The 20,925-nt window shown below is 40.3% G+C and overlaps 1 protein-coding gene and 2 non-coding genes across 4 annotated transcripts in view; 2 read left to right on the forward strand and 1 right to left on the reverse strand.

The window, feature by feature from the left end:
- Window positions 1-5,378: 5,378 nt before the first annotated feature.
- Window positions 5,379-20,925, reverse strand: part of adgrv1 (adhesion G protein-coupled receptor V1) — a 113,375-nt gene continuing 97,828 nt past the window's right edge. For both annotated transcript variants that reach the window (XM_061767261.1, XM_061767260.1), the window contains 4 exons: window positions 18,960-19,081; window positions 13,441-13,626; window positions 10,222-10,399; window positions 5,379-5,776 (listed from right to left, as the gene is read on the reverse strand). In XM_061767261.1, coding sequence (XP_061623245.1) covers window positions 5,658-5,776; window positions 10,222-10,399; window positions 13,441-13,626; window positions 18,960-19,081 — 605 coding nt within the window. In that variant the 3' untranslated portion in view covers window positions 5,379-5,657. The remainder of the gene's footprint in view (window positions 5,777-10,221; window positions 10,400-13,440; window positions 13,627-18,959; window positions 19,082-20,925) is intronic.
- Window positions 6,419-6,492, forward strand: trnai-aau (transfer RNA isoleucine (anticodon AAU)). Its single transcript has one exon. It is a non-coding gene; the product is annotated as a tRNA-Ile (tRNA).
- Window positions 6,568-6,641, forward strand: trnai-aau (transfer RNA isoleucine (anticodon AAU)). The gene has a single exon. It is a non-coding gene; the product is annotated as a tRNA-Ile (tRNA).

Consider the following 20,925-nt stretch of genomic DNA (forward strand, 5'->3'; position numbering starts at 1 on the left):
GCTGCTACACACATAGTGATCAGATTTTGCACGGTTTGATATAAACAATTTTTCCCTACCTGTTATTGAATTTGAAATCTCCTCCCTTTGCTTCTACTGTATGTATATTGACTTTTTGTTTTATACGTGCAAATACTGTTTATTTCTTGTTGTCATCTAATGTTTGTATTGCTGCTGGTCCAGAAATTTACAAGGCTCCATTTTTATCTATCTGACCTTTGGATTGAGTGCATCCAAACAAGCCAAAAGGCCACATCATCTTTCAGCAACCTCAAATAAAACGGAGAGAATGTTTGTCCTGCTTTACAACCTGGCACTGCGACTGTGCTTCTGGCTCTTGTTACCTCCACCAAGCACGAAAGCAGGAAGGCAAATTTGGATTCCAATACAAATTTAGTCTCTTTTCTTATTGAAATATCTGCTGTCTTTTTTTTGTTTCTCTCTTCACTCATCAGACAAAAGTGTCATCACCATGGGGAATGTAGTTTGAGTACAAGCATCGTGTGCGTAATACACAGATTGAGAAATCCTCCGCACCACTTCATATCCGAATGCTTGGACCTCGTTAGGCGCTGCTCATGGAATTCACTCTCAGTTGTGGAGTCATTTGTCAGAGGCTCAATTTTAATCTTAGTTTAAAGAAAGTGTGCAGTGGTGATGTAACATATTTGTATGTGGGCTTTGCAGTGGTAAAATTTGGTTGGAAGTTTTTAACTCGCTGGAACACGTGACAGGGAGCTGATTGAGTGATTCAATTACAGCTACACCCTCACCACTCGTTTCAAAATTACAAATTCGTTAAGAAATTGCGCAAACAATTTTCATTTAATAAAAAATGAAACATTTAATCAGAAATTATTTGAAAGTTTTGAAATCCAGTATGCTATTGTACAAACAAATTTGCATGATATTGTACAAAACAAATAATTTTGTTGTATATTGCATAAAATAAAATTGGTAAGACATTATTTAAAAGGTATAAAAATTTGTGGATATTGTGCAAAAAGGAACATATTTATTAGTACCGGTATATCATTTATAAGGAAATAGCATAGAATGTAGATGGATTTTTTTTTACAAAAGGTTAAGAATTTAATAGGATTTAGTATGAGACGTAGTCAGAATCAGAATCAGAATCAGAATCATCTTTATTTGCCAAGTATGGGACGATGTACAAAATGCAAATTGTATCCCCGCTTGTTAGATAATTTTTGGGGTTTTAAAAGAAAAAAAAACTTGGCGGTCTCCAATACAATTCAAATGGGCGTCAATTGTCCATGTACTTTCACTATTCGCGGTCTGGCTCGGTCCCTATCCCCTGCAAGTAGTATCGGTCCACTGTACATTCATCCATGCCATATCTCCTAACTAAACCTCTAGTATGCATAATGTAATATTTGTAAATGGGTCTTGTAGTGGTAAAATCTGGTTTGTGTAAGTTTTTCACTCACCGAATGACGTCACAGGGAGCTGATTGAGTGATTCAATACAGCTACACCCTCAACACTTTGTTATTGAGTTTGCTGCTTTCCCTGTTGCACACAATGTTCCCTGCATTAAGGGCACTTTGGGGATGTCAAAACAGAACAAACAAAAAGAATTAAATGACTCTTATTCACTGGTGAATCGATTCTGTTGGCAAAGAACGTAAAACTGGGTCATGCCCTGTCTCCCGTCACAGTAAAAGCTTTGACCCAAAGGGTATACGACTGTATTTCCGTACCTTATGACGACAATGGATGATAATCATGTTTCACACGTTCACACCCACTGATTGTATTTCAAATGTGATATTATCTTGGAGTGGTTTTGTTTGTCAGACAGAGTCGAGAATAACGTCGTTGATATGCACTCACCGACCACATTAGGCATGTCTGCACAATCTAACAACATGCATTAAAAAAACAAAGAAAAAAAAACTGTAAAAAAAAAAAATCTGCCTTTACAAAAAATCCACAGTTTTGATTTACAGTGCCTTTCAAATTACTACCTCCATAATAAACATACAGTACTGTTAATTTCATCTCAAAACTAATCATTATATTGTTTTGGGATGTAGCTCTTGTATTGAATTACATTTGATTGTGCAGAAACCAGATACCCGATGGTGTGACTGGGTCAGTGTGTGTCAACATAACTTCCACTAGTTTGAATTTAATGTGAATGTGATGACAGTGCAGATTCATCATCTGTGTGTACAGCGTGTGTGTGTGTGTGTGTGTGTTGTGAGCGCAATCTTCATAACTGTTTGCCTGCTGTGTGTTGTGTCAGGGGGTCATGCACGTTTTGCTCTTGCTTTTGAATTGTCCTTTCTCATTGGCTAAGAAATAGACATAATGCCACCAATACCCGCACCAAAGTCAGTGACCTGTTTTTCATAGTCTGTAAGGTAAACATAAATTGAATGTGAGCCAACAGGAGTGCCTCTTCTGACTGCGAGTCACACGCCGTTGCTTGAGAGAGGTCATGTGACTGCCTGGCTCCGTTTGATTGGTGAAATGTTGTCAAACATCGCTAGTGGTTATGCTGGAGTGGTGAAACAGAGGCCTGTGACAGCGCCCGAGACCGAAATCTTTCTGCCGAAACAAAAGCAACAATTTGAACAAGCAATAACAGCTAGATATAAATAAAATCGGCGAGGGGAATGTAGCTCAATGTAATGGAATCAAAGTAGCGTTCCTCCAATAACATTTTGGACAATATTTCATGTACCATTAAAACATTATTTGCATATGAAGATACGTGTACTGTATATAGAGAAATTAGCATCTGTATAATAAAGTTAAATACAATCAAATTGAAGTAACATTACTCTTCAAAACACTTTACAGTGCAATACTGCCACCTAGGGATGCTTTTTAGGTAGTGCTGTACATAATGTGATGCAATGTTTCATTTTTCTCTTCTATGGTTATTGTCACACTTGGCCTCTTTGATCACTAGTACCTTCATATAGTGGTGGCAGAAACAATATCAGATGCCTAATGACAGAAAAAGTAAAGCACACTAAAAACACAGTTAGTATCCATTAGATTCTGAGATGAAGACTCTGTATGAAAACGACTTTATGAACCCCAGCGTCCTTATCAAACAGCCGACTGTGAGAGTGAGATAAGCATGTGCGTGTCACAGCTAATGATGTAACTCTAATAAAACACACTGCAATGGCTTGCACCTCTGCGTTCACAGATTGGTGGCAGATATTAAAACGTCAGTCGGCACTTTTGAAATGAACAATAGCAGATTATCTCGATGAGATCTTCCACTGCGTTCTGTTCCACTCGTCCGATTAAATAATAACACGAATGCTTCTTTCTGGAAGGTTTTGCTGACTCCAAAGATATGCTGCAAGTCATATTTGGTGGCCGTCAAGATACACTTGACAATATTGAGTCATAATAATTAAAGTTGCAAGCAGGGATGAACTGGCCCTTGGTTTGATGCACTGCTTCGGCCACATTAGATGGTGTAGGCAAAAAAAAAAAAAAAAGCCCAGCAATTTGGCGTCGCCCATCTGTCTAGTATACCTAGTCCTTATTGGGCAAATTTCTTGGCAGGAGTTTGTCAAAGTATGAGCCCAAAGTTGTCTAAAACGTTCGCTTCAAACTTAAATGGCCAACCTTCTGTTCAGTTTCAGGCATGGGTCCTTGAGACGTTTTTGTGCATTCTGTCATGATAGAGAAGTCCACCCAATTTCGTGTGGATTGGTGAAACTGGTGTCAGGGGCTTATTTTGTCTAACCTTCCGCTGAGTGCTACCGGGTTTTACGCAGTTGAGTTTCGGCCCCCTAAAATATTGACAATATCACCAGGATTCACATGTTGGCCAAAATTGGAGCATTCTCAGACATGTTTCAAAGCGTGATTCATTCATTAACACAATAATTCCAAGAGGGACTTTGCACTGCCTGATGCTCTGGCCCTAAAAAAATAAAAATGCGTTATACTAGCACGAGCAATTCACCATTTTTCGGCTGCTGTATTTGGTCAAATCAAACACACAAAATATTGGAAACACCCCTAACTGCATGAGGCAACCAAAATACCGGCGACAGCTCTCAGTATCTGTAATGGCAGTGCAGTTCTAAGCCACTGGAAACTACAACCAGAATATTAAACATATTGTTTAATGAATGCTTCCGTGAACGTGTTGCATCAGCGAGAAAATACAAAAGCCTGGGCTCCTCTTCTTCCCGCTCCTCCAGTTTCACCTCTTTCGCCCTCGGGAGGGAGAGTGAGGTCATGAGCACATGGAGACAATTCTATTACTTGTTTCTGCACTTCTTCAAATAACACGCCCCTCTCTGTTTATCTGCACCACGGGCATCATGCATCTGCTAATTGGAGCGAAAACAAGCAACTTGAATCCAATTTCCCGATTTGACTATTTTTGCTTGTCATAAATGTGATTCAATGTTTAAATGACCAAATACCCCATAAAATGGCTTTTTTCCCTGGTCCCACCCTCTTGATGACCAACTTAGGTATTAAATATAACTCATAAAATAAGATTGAAATCACTTTAGTATGCTTTTGCAGATATGTCTTCCTTGGAATTGTTTAAAAATTTGGCTTTATCACAGATAAGGTTGGGCATCCTTTGAATTTGAGTGATTCCGGACACGAAGGTTCCTTATTTCAATTGCAGTTCCAAACGATTCTCGATTTTCCGATTCTTTTAGGGGGGTGGGTCCAAAATGTTTGCATGGTTTAAATAAAGGGTGTCTGAATTATGAACATCCATTTTTCTTAGCATAGACTAAAACAAACGTTTGACTCATGGCTCTTTATAACCAGTATCAATATCAAACCTATGAACCTATGGAACTAAACGAACTGACTTAATATTCTTTAATTAATGTTTCAGCGAAAAGTTAAAAATAGCATTGTTAAAATAGCTATTTGAGACTGTTTTATCACGTCGAATGGTTTATATTCGGAGGTTTTAACTTCGCTTCCTCTTTTAAACGTAATATTTATTTTGACGAGTATGCACCGGAACTCAGCATTTTAAAACACAAAAGGCAACTTCACACTACACAGGTGAAAACGAAAGGAAAGAGTAATGAGTGGAAACAAATGCTTTGTAAAACGTTGATTCCTGTACCTACCCATCGATGAGGCACAAGGTTCGTGTTTGTGATACTGTGAGACGTTTGTGAATTTTGTCCCACTTCATTGTGATGTGAAGTTTTAGCTCAATGTTAAAGCTTGTATTGCGAAAAATAATTATATTTTTTTGTCTATCATCAGCTCTTAGATTGGTTTGAAGACTAAAATAAACGCTAAAAACCATCAGTGCAAGGTTGCAACCCATTGTTTAACTTGTTAGCTGCCGAAATGTTGGCATAGACATATTTTACACAGGCCCAATCAAAATAGACAGAATAATATTTATTAACAATGTTAGACCAGCTCTATCTCTTTTAGTAGGCCGCTACAAAAATTCCAGTCAAACTGCATCCATTAATTTAGTACAACATTCTGATAAAGGTTCATACATCCATATAAAAGTAGTACAAATCATATCAAAGCTCTATATCAAAGCTCTACGTGAAAATGTTCTATTCCACAAAAAAAGAAGAAGAAGAAAACATTTAGTGCAAATAAATGTCGTCGTGGTATAAAAATACTGTGTTGTGCTATGAGGATGAGGGGTTAGAGGTGTGTGTCCGCGATGGGGATCCTTCGGAGCTCCACGATTTGGGAGCTGCTCACGCTGCCCCCGTCGTGGCTGCCTGGAATGGACTCATTGTCGCTCACGTTAAGCCCGCTCCCTGAAACACACGCGCGCGCGCGCGCGCACACACACACAATAATTATTAGTGTCAAGGTCAACTAATGATAACAAAACATTGAATAATTCTCAGTGGATACCACACCTTTAATCCTCTTTATGTAATACATTATTTGACTGATTTTATCTCTGCTGTATCAGATAACGTGTCGATGTAATGCATTTTACACATACAATGAAGAGGAGATTACAGAATGAGGGGCCGTCAGGGACATAATTCAGGATTCAGACTGAAATGGTCTCATACATCCTTCATCCTTATCCTCACTAGGGTTGCGGGTGTGCTGGCGCCTACCTCACCTGACTCTGGGCGTGAGGCGGGGTACAACCTGAAACGGTCGCCAGCCAATTGCAGGGAACATATAGACAAACAACTGTTCACACCTACGGACAATTTAGAGTCTTCAATTAACCTACCATGCATGTTTCTGGGATGTAGGAGGAAACCGGAGTACCCGGAGAAAACCCACGCAGGCACGGGGAGAACATGAAAACTCCACACACGCGGGGCTGGAATTTTAACCCGTCCTCAGAACTGTACTAACCAGTTGGTCACTGTGCCAGCACTTGAAACGCTCAGACCGTTTAGGTGTCATATACACAAATCACACTCTGCTTATCAGGCCGGTTAGCTCAGTTGGTTAGAGCGTGGTGCTAATAACGCCAAGGTCGCGGGTTCGATCCCCGTACGGGCCATTGGCTTTTAGTCATCAAAAAAATTTCAGATGACATTTCCACCTGTATACATGTGATATCTATATTTCAAGCAGAGGCCGGTTAGCTCAATTGGTTAGAGCGTGGTGCTAATAACGCCAAGGTCGCGGGTTCGATACCCGTACGGGCCACACTGCTACTTTGGGTTTATCTGTGTGGAGACGAGTCATACCATAAAAAACTGGGCAGTAAATACTGTATGTAACCTTTTCTTAGGCAATGCTCATACTTGGTGAAAAATGGAACGTGCTTTCTCCAAGCCAGCCTAGCAATTTGGCTAGGAGAGTAATTTTTTACCCAAAAGTAAAATAAATAAATAAAGCAATCAAAATCACCAATGTAGCATAATGTAATATTATGTTCTAATATATATTTCCAATATTGGATTATTGTAAAAAAAAAAAAAAAAAAAGTAAGTCTTGCATACCGCAATAATTATCTCTGATTTAATTGATTATAACCAGGGTCTGACATTAACAGTGGCCTTGGGCCACTAGACTGCTGTCGTCAGGCCACCTTCTACTGCATGTATAGACACTGGCCTGCTCGGGCTAGTGCAGACTTCTAAGTCACCGAAAATTTTCACCTGTCGCCTGCATTTTCAGTGGCGGTCTGAAAATCCTTTATCATGGAAACATCCCGTCCACGACAGGAGGTTGTGATGATGCAAAGAGAAACCGTGACCGGCACCAGCCTGATAGGATAAATGGGCCTCAAGCTGATAGCCGAAGAAAAAGCCGCTAGCCTTAATAGATTAATACGAGTGGCAGCGGGGCCATGGGAAGGCCGCAAGGAACAACAGCTGCGACGAAAAGTGAAGCTTCATCGCCAGATTATGTGCGGACAACAACTGTGTGCTAATGAGGACTTTATTCATCAAAAAAAGTACGGCAACATGCGCCGAACAACACCATGATACTTTACAGGACAGTAAAATGTATTCTCTTTCAAAAACAACAACTGAGATACACAGAATGAGCCTAACATAAAAGTATTTTAAAAGACATATTTCGACATGGTAACTTCCTTTGCAGGATGGAATACTGTCATGTTATTGTAACGCCTTTAATAGTGCTTCAATAATTTGTCCCTTTAACGCACATATTGTTCTTTTTTTCCATTCACGCATAGAATGTGAATAATATATATCAAATAACAAATTACAGCTCTTTTCAAAATGCATTAATGGACTGTCTGACATATATAATCGGATAAATACTTTTTATTCAATGTTTCAGAGAAAAGAGAAAGAAGAGAATTAGCCGCCTGACCTTTGTATGTCTTTTTTTTCCGTTCCTGGGACTGTTTCAAACTCTCTCTTGAACACGTTTACCACGATACCATTAAAAAAATGCATACATTTTTAGCATGAACCATTTTGCACTTTCAAGATTTCCACCATTATCACAATTGTCCTTGATCTACTGGTAAATAAAAAATCTATGTTAGTCAAAATGCGGCAAATTTGATCCAGAACAGCCCAACTGTACAAAAGAATGCACATTTGCACATGTACATTTTCTTTTCTGCCCACTTTAGGAAAAGTCATCAAAATTCCTGGTGAAAGAACAACATTTAGATCAAATGTCAAAATGGGTCAAAACTGTGTGTAAGGCTTAATTCCCTTCTTTTTTTTTATTTTAACTTGATTTATTTTTCCAAAAGTCCACCACTAATTGATGGATGCGTCCATCTTCATAAAGCTTTTAGAACTGAGTGCAAAGTAGGGCAAAATAAGAGATTACATAAATGTTTCCAATAAATCCAAATCAACTGAAATGATCAATGTAAGCATTCTTTAAGCATGAATATGAGTGAGTGACACCTCGGTCTTCGTGCTGTGTGTGCGTGTCAGTCAGGTATGATAAGAAAATGCTTTGCTTTCACAGTAAAAGCATCATGTTAATGATCAGCCCTCAGTTTTACTGCATACTGACAAGATGAGCGTGTTTAATAGTTCACTAGCAAATGAAGTGTGTGAAGAGCCTCCTTACCGAGGTGCTTCCCGACCTCGCCCGCTTATGTAATTGTGATTTGACAATTATTTCTCCAGCTGACTACCTCGCTTTGCTGGTCTTCAAGCAGGTTAAAAGTTCAGTGTGACATGTGCCGGAGGGGGGAGGTCGAAAGTCACAAGGGGGCTAGGCTGACTGGTCTTCAACACGGTTGAGTTCGTGTAGGATCTCACTGATTTTTAACCATTGACAGACATTACTTGAATGATTACTTCCCTCCACTGAGGTGAATATTGCATGAGGCGACTCATCATGGATACATAAATAAGGCCTACATTTGATTTTACACTTGTACACCCTGGACTGGTCCACAGCCAATCAGAGGATACATCAGGACAGACAACCATTCAGATTTTTAGGCAATTTAGAGCAGGGGTGTCAAACTCATTTTTGTCACGGGCCACACTGTAGTTACGGTTTCCCTCAGAGGGCCGTTATGACTGTGAAACCATAAAAATTTTAATCGCCTCATCATATTTACACATGTAATGTATGAACTAGTTTTGGAATCAGAAATCAAGGGTAATGGGTTTTTCAACTATTATTAATGTTTGGTAACACAAAAATGCTTACAATATCTCAACGTTATCATTTATGATATATGACAATTTGAAATTTTGGTACAGATTTGAACAAGAATCATGGAAGTTGATACACATGATTTTGCCTTTGCGGGCCACATAAAAACATGTGGTGGGCCGGATCTGGCCTCCGGGCCTTGAGTTTGACACTTGTGATATAGTCTTCACTGAACCTAACTTGCATGTTTTTGCAATGTGGGAGGAAGTTGGAGTACCTGGAGAAAACCCATGCAAACACAAGGAGAACATGCAAACTCCACTCAGCAAGGCCGCAGCTTCGAATCTGGGAGCTCTAGGCTATGAGGCAGATGAGCAAACCCACTAAAGCGCCGTGCTGCCGTTTACATCCATCCATTTTCTGAGCCGCTTCACCTCACTAGGGTCGCGGGCGTGCTGGAGCCTATCCCAGCGATCGTCGGGCAGGAGGCGGGATACACCCTGAACTGGTCGCCAGTCAATCGCAGAAAGCGATCAAAGTTGCGTTACCATTAACGGTTTCAATGCTTCTCCTCCGCGTTTGGACATAGGAAGGTCTAATAGAGAAATGATGGAAGTTCATATAGGGGCTAACTGCATCCCATCAGCTCCTCTGTGAGAGCACAGCTGTGTGTGTGACCCGCGTGTAAAACAGAAGGAGCATAGCGACAGGAAACCAGTTTGTTCGCTACAAACGAACGCCGACGCTGCTACCGGTTGCACGAGGATGGCGTTTCTTCTGTTGTTTGGCAGCAAAGTCACTTTTGCTATGTCTAGATTTCAAGACATTTGGAGGAAAGACGTCATTATCGAAAATAAAATGACATGTTTCTGTCTTAACGTGATGATATGCTGAGTACAAAGCTGAAATGCAACTGAAACCATCTCATTGCTTGACTGCTGTGTGTATTTGTGTGTGTGTGCATGTGTGTGTTGATCCACAGCACCTTGAGGTAGTATTGTTTTTTTAATAGTACAAAACAAAGGCAAATGGTACATTTGATTTGTTTAAAAAATTAAGTGTACACTGTGTCAATGTGCTTCCGATTATTTATTTTTTGATTTTGTATTACTTCTGTGAAACCTTTTTGTGTGTGCGCTCTTGAATTCAGCACATCTCTATGCTCCGGGGTACTCACCAGTCTTTAAGGCAAATATGAGGTCATCAAACTCCTGGGACTCCTCGTCCGCAGTGACCAGGTTGGTGTTGATGAAGCCGCCCTCAGTGGGGTACGTCCCCATCACCGGACTGGCCTTGAAGCCGCTCGTGGGCTGAGTACTGGTCCTCAGCGATGCACGCTCCCAGTCAGCTGACACCTGACAAAAAGTCACCAGGCATATTTTCATGACATAGTTGTTATTAGGAGCTTTGCCTCACTCATTGATTCAACATCCAAGAAAATATAGGACACAAATAACAGGGTGTGATCAGGGCAGGCCCTCTCTTATCATCAATACACTCTTATACACACATTGTGTCAGTCATGTTTCAGTGATGAGTTTGGGTCAGCAAGAGTACACGTCGTTTAAGCACCCCAAAGGGTTAAGAACAAGGCCACAGTGAGTTCATGGGGTGAACGGAAGGTCACGTGGGGGTTAGAGTTTTACGGGGTTAAACAACCAGCTAATAATTCAAGCACAAGACAAAACAGACACATCTTGGGGGGGGTATAAAATCCTTGTACTGTAGTCCTACGTACCTGAGACAAGTTTGGATTGGTGTAGCTTTGTCCGTTTGTTTTTATTTGTTTGTGTGCATTCTTCCATGAAAAGTACCATTACGTTTGAACAAGAATCCAGCCATCCATATTCGATCTACAAGGCCATGGGAGCTTAAGCTTATCTCAAATGACTTCAGGAAAAATGCAGACCACACCCTGGACTGCTTGCCAATCAATGAGCGTGCTTGACAAGAATCCACTCATTCCAGAGAATACTCAGTGTGCCTTGTGAATACCACAGACATACATTTGCATGTGATTGTGAGTGCTGGCCCCAGGTAACCAATCTAAAGGTAAACGGCAACTCTAAATTCATTCTACCATCAGATGTTTTTTTTTTTTTTTTTGCTTGCTATAATTTCACTCTAATTTATTTCCAAACTTACAATTAAGTACTCAATGTCCTGCAAAGTGATCTTATCGCTCTCATCGGGCTGAAGCGAAACCCAGTAGTGTGCTCTCATGAATAAAACAAGATTAGCGGATTCCCGTGAGTGGAGGGACTTCTAACGCTCTCACTCTTCCTTATTAGGTATTCTCAAGAGACAGTGTTGAGGATACAGAGCCAGTGTCAGCCAGATGTGGGCCTTTTTGTGTACACTGCCTCTCACGAAACAACACTGAGCATGTGTGGCCCTGACAGACTGGTTGTAAGAGTGAGTGAGGCTGGACAATATGAGTGGACGATGCGGGCGTCAAGGGGGTTATGACCATTTGACTGTTTATACATCAAGATGGTACATCATGTGAATCAGACTGTAGGATAAATGTTCCTTGTGCCGTACAGCGCACTCAGCTGATGTGAGAAATATGTGAAGGAGGAGCCGGAGTGGGCACCTGGACACATGCGAATGAGGGTGTGGGAACAAGGGGGAGGCTGAGAAAAAAGGGATAGGGGAAGGTGAAGTCAATATTCTGTTCAGAAATTTAAGAGCAATTTCGTTAAGAGTCATACTATTTCTGACATTTTGTGACACTAACTGACTCAGGCTTTTGGTGATTTCGTGCTGAATTTACTAGAACACTAGGAGGAGTTTTGAAAGAGTTATAAAAATGTAATATGATGGACTGATGATACATTGACCTTTTCAATTTGAGTTTTAATCTTAGGCAGCATTAAGGGACAATACAGTCATGACCTGAATTCAATCGAAGCAGGAAGTTCATTATGCACCACGTTTATATTCAGACCCTATGACGAAGAAGGAGGCATATTTTATGAACAATTTAGAATTAAAATTGAATCTTTCAAGTCGAATGCCCCAGGGACTGTACAATTGGGAATTTGACCAAATGTTTTGTAAAGACAGTTGCTGAATTCACACAAAACATTGGTGTTTGAAGCATATGTCAATTTGCTTCAAACACCAAAGTTTTTTGTTTTTTTAAATCAAAGTAAAGGTGATGATGGCATCAGTTTGATTATTTATAGAAGTTCTGTGTTTGAATATTGGCTCAGGTTTGCATGCTTTCCCCGTGCTTACATGGGATTTCTGCAGATACTTTGGTTTTCATGCAAAAATATGCATGTTAGGTTATTTGAAGACTTTTGATTGTCCATAGGTGTGAATGTAGCAATGTGACAAGATTTCCCCAAAATGGCAGCCTGTCAAAATGCGGAGTCTGGTTGGAACGGCCACTTCAACCTAGGGCTGGGCAACATGGCCTTGAAATTTAATCCTCGATTTAAAAAAAATATTTTTTACCCAAAAATCTGATTTCTGATGATGACCTAATTTCTTCCCCATTAATAAAAAGAAAAAGCAAATGGCAATGACATTACTCAAGACAAAAATAAAGTGGCCCTTTAAACACAACTCTAAATATAGAATAACAAAACATTTTAAATGAACAACTTTACATCAATAAATTAACAAAAATATCCCTTTGTAACAACAAAACTGAACAAAAGGTGCTGCTTTCAAGAAAATGAAAATGTTTCCCCTTAAAATGTAAAACAAAATCCTGCATACAGTAAATAGAACTCTAGGAAATGCCTGCATGTTGCGTGGTTTTAATAAACATTTTTGTTAAGGAGGTCGCAATGGAAACCGCTAAAGGGAAAAAAAGATATATATATATTTTTGGGGAAAATAACTGATATGACCCCCCCCCCCCACACACACACACACACACTCTCGGATTGGCTGAAGTTTCAGTTAAAAATATCCACCAATAAGTTCATACGGGCCGAAAGTCCGAGGGGTTCTCCAAGTTGACCAAATTACTGTGACATTTCGAATGGCGTCGCTTGCCCTAAAAACTTGACTTAAATATTGCAAATGGAAGAATATTGGTGGGAGGAGTAGTACAATAGGTCATGTACTTTAATCATCAATTGTTTTGTCCTAAAGGTATTTAGTATGAATGCTTTTAGAGGTGTTTGAAGTGCTGATTCCATGTTTTGAGACAATTCCACAAATATGGCAGCCACTTGTCATGTTGCTAGTGAGTGTGAGTGTGAATGGCTGTCTATATATGGATGGATTATTTCTGTTTCCATGATTTCTGATGCAAATTGTTTCAAAATTGGAGGTCGATCAGCGTCCCACAATGGAACAAGTCCCTCCTTAGAAGTTGATGAAGTCGCAGAGAAACTTATGCCATTACTGGGATTTGTGTGTGTGCGCTCGGTACCTCTTCCATGGCGCTGATGAGGTTCTGCGTTGATTTGTTGATGTCAGTCCCTATAGTGGTAGGTCCCCCACCCGGATAGGTGGAGTCTGGACTGTCTTGGCCACTCATTTCCACGTTGTAAGTGGCTTTAGCAGGCCAACACAGCTGGTTGTGCATGACAAAGTAGACTGCAAACACATACAGTCCCTGTGCAGAGAGCGTGAGAGGAAACGCTAAATTAACGGACATCAATTAATTTATATTGCTTCATATAACTTCAATCTGTTTCCAAGACAGAGTTTTGTAATGTTACTTGGCGTCATAAAAGCTTTACAGAAATCAGCATCTGTTCAAGCAGTACTAATGGAGGATTACTTCATCTTTGGGACATGACATCATTGGCACGCTGGTATTTGTGCTTCCGCCACTTCCGCAGCATTACCAAATCCTCCTGGTCAAACAGTGCCGGGATGTGACATACCCCAAAACACAGAGGTGTTAAATACCGCAAGGCCATCTTGAATTTCACGACACCCATCACTGGGCGATGACTGCAGCTAAATTCTGACGTAGATCAGAATCAGAATCATCTTTATTTGCCAAGTATGTCCAAAACACACAAGGAATTTGTCTCCGGTAGTTGGAGCCGCTCTAGTACAACAGACAGTCAATTTACAGAACACTTTGGAGACATAAAGACATTGACAAAAAACAATTGTGCAAAAAGATGCAGAGTCCTCTAGCATTTAGAGCAGTTCGAATGACTACTATCGCAATAGTCCGGTGCAATGACCATTGTGCAAAGGGCGCTGAGACTTCAAGGCGTGTATGCGGTTTATAGTGACGAGTAGTGCGATAATCTGGGACAATGGTTGTGCAAATGTTACAGATACTCCTCAATCAGTGTGCAAATGGAGCAGATGCTACTCTGAAATGCTCAAGTGGGGGGAGGACAGTAATGTGTGAACGTCCATGTATAGAGGTGCATGGATTTTTAACTTATTATCGTCTCTGTGGTTTGCAGGTATTAAGAGTGCATCCGGAGAGCGCTTCCGTATTTCCATGTTTTGTTATGTTACATCCTTGGGTTTGGGAGTTTTTGCCATGGTCCAAAAACCTGGCATTTGAACAAAGGTGTGTATATCCACTGTAAAGTGTCAGCTAAGTGCAGGCCTTTGTTACACGCTGCAACAGCTCACATGCACCAGCGTGTGGCTTACATGCAGCACGTGTAGCAAGGTAATCATTACAAGTGCCCCACGAGGAACAATGACATGGAGAGCGGATCAAAAACAGTGCTGATGCTCTCTCCATTTACGGGTGTATTTTTAAAATGAGGAACACCCAGGTTACATGAGGAACAAAAATTGTTTGTGTCAATAATCAAATTTGTATTGTTCCAAAAATTCCATTTTATGCTTCCAGCAAAAGCAGAGGCCCTTTTCTGTTCCAGCATGATTGTGCCCCAGTACACAAAACAAGAGGATTCACTGGATGGTTGTGCTTGTAATCATTTGAGAATCCTGATCTCAATCCCATCAAGCACTTTTAGGATGAACTACAACATAAAATATTAGCCGTTAACTATTGATTTCACAAACGAAAATTCCCAGAGACATACTGTGCCATTTTGTACAAAAGTCTTCCCAGATGAGTTGAAGCTACTTTTTATTGATCGCAGTTGTCCTGATACTTTTGTTCAGATGATAAAGGACTTGGGGGTGGGGGACATGACCTTTTCGGGCTTTTGATTAGATTCAATCATTGCAAATCCATATCTGCATTTTCTTTTCATGACTTTCAAGAAAAACTCTAGTCCTTCATGTGCTCGCTGCATGAAAACGTGTCAAAGTTTGTATGTCGCCAGCCATGAATGCATGTCCATGGTCATGAAAGCAATCTGGGTGCTTAAGCACAGAGATCATTAGCACTTTACACAGCCATTAAGAACAGACTTTAAAACAGGGCTGTTATGTAAGTGTGCCCTGATCAGTGGAGAGAACATGCGCTTAGTGAAGGCCAAACAGAGCAAATGAGAGATGTAAGGTGGTGGAAATGCAAAATAAACAGAGGGGAAGGGCAAACAAGTAGATGACGAAGATAAGGCATAGCTTCTGGATGCAATTTGACATTTGAAATGTTTTAACACCACCATCAAGAACATGCCCAGACAACATTTAGCACAGCTCCTTTTCCCTGCAACGACTCTCAAAACTAGCTAGTTAAACTTAATCGTCAACGTTTAAACAAGGTCACAATTTGTACCGCTTATTATACTGTCCCTCTCTCAGCACAGATACCCCGTGTTCTATTTTTACAAGCAGGACAAAAGGTTGAATAAATAAGAGCGGTGCAATTTAATTGTAAAGCAGCCATGTTGCAGCCTGGCTGACTTGGACGATTGTTTGCGATGGTACAATGAGGTGAGTCAGCAGGTGCTAATGAGGGGAAAGGCTGCCGTGATTGAATTACTGTCTCCTCATTCAGCCTGCTGTGCCAAACATGTGGACATATAATAGAGATGGATAGAGAGAAAAGAGTGATATACGGACTGTATCTGGCTAAAAAGGCACACTTGCCTGGCAACACGCACACCCACAAACAGAGTCCTGTGCACTAACATGTGCAGCTGTTTAATGGTGCCAAGTAAAAAGCTGCTGGGAGGTATGTACCACACAAACACATCAACAGCATTGAGAGTAAGCACGGAAACTTTTCATAATGGAAAATTCCCAGCACGATGCAAAAGAATAAAAGAAACAACCTGCATTGAAATACAAGATAAGACAGCATGTTTCAACAGGGTTTTTTGTTATTTGCTGTGATTTTCTTTTTCTTTTTGTGATGAATTTGGCACATTGTGCAGACTGGCCGTTGTTTATCACCTTCATCTCTTAATAACTGTGATCAGAATAACAAACAGAAAATGTTGTTGCAACAAACCATTAATCAACTTTCTAAGATACAGTAGCTACAGTACAGTACAGTTTATGTACAGTATTTTATAATGTATTTTTTAATTATACAATCTACTTGCCGGCTACAAGCAGCTTCCTTTGCAAAGATAATAATCCTCAGCTTTTCTAAATACAGTATTACAAAGCTCACTGTTGTGCAGTACAAACTACAATCTCAATAATAAACATACAGTCAGGGGCGGTTTGCGACATGGGCCATATGGTCAGCCGCCCAGGCCGGCATTCTGTCCCCCCCGTTGACGATCGGCCAGGGGTGTGCAATAGACGGGCGGCGCACAGAGCTTATAGACTCGAAGCTGTTATTTTTCTGGCGGAAAATGTCCGCCAGCACCTAAGCTTTTGAAAGTAGACCTGGCCAATAATCATAAATTATTAATATATATATGAATAATCATTAAGATGTGATGTGATAAAAGCATAACTGACAAAACTGAGAACCTATGTAAAGGCAGAATTTGTTTTTAAATTTCAGTGGTACCAAATGACATCGCCAGTAAGAGTCTCAAGGTCTCTGACAGCAAATTGCTTCTACTTCACAGTTTCATTAATTGATTGAAAGAACAGAGGCAATAATATCTGCTCTATCAGTACTGAGTCAAATTTTCTGGGAAACCGTTTGGGAAGAAGCTTTATTTGCTGTTTGTCAACATAACATCCTGATGTCCTTGGGCTCTTTTTCTTCTGACTAGGTCAACTACAAATATAAATAACCTTAACAAGCCTTGGGCTTTAGTTTTTAAAGCATACAGAAGCTGGAATGTTGGGACAGAATAGGCAACTCAAACTTCTTCAAATATGTGACATCTTTTCAGTTGAGAAATGTCACATCAGTGCTACAAACCATTTTTTTCCCCCCCTGGCAAACAATGACCTTTGACTTTTAGGGGCATCGTCGCGCCATTGGCCAGAAAGAACCAGCCGCATGATGTCACCAGGCGGATCTCATTAGCTGTAAGGAAGCTCAACAATGTCCGTTACCGTTGACATCACTGCACATCATCCTGCGTTCATTCCAACAAAATATACTTACTTTGATCCGACACTGTTGTCTTTTGCATATATACGCCATATATCACCCTTATCCACCACACATTTGTACAGGCACATAACATCTGCACGGCAGTGACAAAAAGAACAACTCAAAACAGTCAGACTGGACAATGGTTACAAAGGGTTGGGTAAAGGGTAAGAGGGAGGATGGTTAGGTCTCTTTTTTGTTTTAATATAAATGTTATAAATGTGGACATTATTCTCCCAAGATGCAAGGTCTTTCCAGGCCCATATATCCATGTGCTACTTATTGTAGAAAACAGATTAGAATGACCCTATATGCAAATGAGCAGCTTTGCAAGTCCTATTCTATTTGGTATTTTAACCTCTGTGATGGAACATAACAGCTTTATTTGCAAAATACAGTACGGTACTTCCACAACACTGCAGTAGAAAATGGTCAGAAACGTTAACCACGATATAAGTTACAAATTGGACTATTTCCCCTGGTGCCAATGCCTGTGCATATACTAACCCCTGCAAATACATACTCCAAAAAATGTCAAGTCACGCCTCATCTCAACCCACAAGTTGATATTCTGTGCAGTTTCTTTTGCTGCAGAAATACTATCTTTTGTCATTTTTTCAGGTGGTTAGGAGGTTTGGTTGATTCTGTTTTACAAATTTACAAAAACAACAATGGGCATTTGACTACAGTAAAGTTCGGCAACCTTTGCCCTCAGCATCAAGCCTTATATTATTATGCGATTTATTTACAGATTTTCCAAGTCCCATATGTGTCACCTTCTCATCTATTCTTAGCGTCTCTTTAACTCACCAAAATCATGTTAACTGTTCATGAACATTTTGGATGAGCTCCATGTTGAAGCATTTACTGTTCATGTTTTTAATTCAAATCCAATTCCGCACACATTGAATCATTTCGGGCGGTATTCAGATCTGCTGTGCTCAAACGCATACACTTATGTTGAAAATGTATTTGGTTGCGGCACTAGCAGTATTTGGCTGTGCAGGTTCCACTTTTTCCGGTACTATTCTACAGAAAGACTGACAGTTTTGTTTTCTCTTGTATTTTTAGGTGTAATATGTGCGGCTCGTCAATCAGCATCACAGTGAAAAACGTTTAAAGATTAGGTAGTTTTGATTAAAAAAAATGTGTTTTTCTCTCGCCTTCTCCTCCTCTCCACTGTGATAACTGCTTTATTTTCCTCACAAACGTGCCATCAATTTTGAATCAAGTCTGGGGATGTGCAGTAAGATGTAATAGTCCACTGGATGAGAAGGCAGTCGAAATGATCTTTTTAAGGGTGTGAATTAACACAAACACAATAATAACAGCTTTAAATTGAAGAAAGGTTTATAAATCTGTTTTTATGAAATGTTTATGAGACTCTGGAAATCTCCGGGGTCCACAGAACTACCTGTGTTTGCCCAATGGTTAGTCCGCCCCTGACCTTAATCCTCCACAATGACCTGCAGTCACAACTCTTCGCAGTATTTCTGGAGACAAATGAATAGCTAAGCAAATATTAAGTAGGCGAATGATCTCACCAGCACGCAGTTAGAGATGATGTAGAGGACAAGCATCCACATGTGCTTGTAGCCCATATGAAGTCCTGCCCACAACCACACCAGAGAGATGAGCAGGAACAGGTAAAGGACAAGCGGCACCTCTGAAACACAAGACAGAATAAGTAAGAATAAGAATAAACAATATTAAAACATTTAACACATGTAAATAACTAAAGAACATACTTTAAACTAATATAAATACTAGAAGTGTATGGGGGGGTGGGGGACTGCTGCACACAGAGGTCCTTTTTTATTGTGACTGTCAGGGTCTACAGTTGGCATGTTGACACATAGACTCATGTGGACCCTGAATAAATCCCTAATCAGTTGAATGGTGCACACAGATGCGCACACATGTAAGTACTGTATCCAAATACTGATCCCCACCAATTGTACACCTTGATAAAGCCCACCTTCTGTAGAAGATATTTTGTCAATAAGATCAATGCATTGCTCATGAAAAAAGTGATCTGAGATCTGGTCCTTTATTCGTATTTGCACCTAAATGTAACAGTTAGTCCTTTACAGCTGCTGTCCACAGAGTTTAGTGGATTTTTATTTATTTATTTTTTTTTGCATCATCCTTCTTATAACTTGAAACTGGGTGAGTCAAATGTTTGGAAGACAATGGTGAGTATTTTAAATGCAGTATTTTAGGCATGTTTCTAAATTGGGCGCGACTGAAGAAATTGTTGATTCATTTTTGTGGCAATGTGGGGTTTTTGTTAGGGGCTGATTAATGATAATACAAGCCATGTCCATTTACAAGAGCAACATGAGGCTCAAAAAGAAATGGAGAGTGCATATTTTCCTCTCTATATCAATAAAGGGTGTCCTGCTTGAACATCCACTCCCCTAATTTAACCGTTGTACGAAGAGCTAATTAAGAGCAAAACAAGTAGAAAAGAAGCAATCCCCCAAGATGCATCATTAATGAGAATGCCTCTTTTTAATGTCCTTGTGCGTGCGTGTGTGGTGGAGCGGATTCTCAAATGTGCAGCCACAGGCTTCATTCCAGTTAATCCTGGGAAGCGGAGAGCATATTGCACCAACTTAGATCAGCCTACGTGGAGCAAGTAGTCATTGTGTGGATTTGAAAGTGACCTTGCAAAAGGTCCAAATTCACTGCCGCCTCACTAGCACGTGTGCAGAACAGACTGTGCACTTCACTTCACAAGTAGGGTTGAAACACAGGACCCACATTTCACTTAAGTGCAACTTCCACCACCATGTCAGCTTCTTTCTGTATCAGCTTATGCTCTGTAACCCATTGCAAACTTCCCTTTCCTCTGTCTGTCCAGCTCCTTGCACACCGTCACTTTCCGCAGAACGTTCTGTCCCACGACAGACCAGAAATGACTCCACCTCACTCTTTTTGGACTTTCCTGCTTCCTTTTTCTCTCCTTGCACATCTGTCTCGGCCTCCTCCCTCTTCGCGAGTTTGCGAGTTTTCCAACCATGTAAGCACATTCCAAAACTGTGCTCCCACAGAAGTACAGCCAAATAGCAGTCAAGGAGCAAAAGTACTGACTTCTTCACTTTAAAGCATGCAGGGAGTACTTCGATTTTCTGTAATTTACTAGGGGAACCCCCTACCACTCAATGTATTTACAGTAAATACAGAAGTCAAACACTAAGAAATACAACCTGCACTAGAACATCGTCTTGAAAATAACATCGATTTGTCTTTAGTGTGCTGCCAAGTCTGTCCAAACAACTCTGAAATGTAATAATGTTTGCTGTGCCAACAACACAAAGGTGGTCCAGGCTCGTCCATTAATATCCCTTACAAGGTTAAGGAACAATATTTGGTAACCACCACATGCTTCACGAGCAGTAGAACAATTCGATTTATACCCCTAAAAATAGTTTACCAGTATTCATTTGAAAATGTAAGCACTGACAGAGATTTATAGAAATAAAGTGTTGCACATTGGTATTTGTT

This window comes from Phyllopteryx taeniolatus, chromosome 3, assembly GCF_024500385.1.
Source record: "Phyllopteryx taeniolatus isolate TA_2022b chromosome 3, UOR_Ptae_1.2, whole genome shotgun sequence".
Classification (NCBI taxonomy): domain Eukaryota; kingdom Metazoa; phylum Chordata; class Actinopteri; order Syngnathiformes; family Syngnathidae; genus Phyllopteryx; species Phyllopteryx taeniolatus.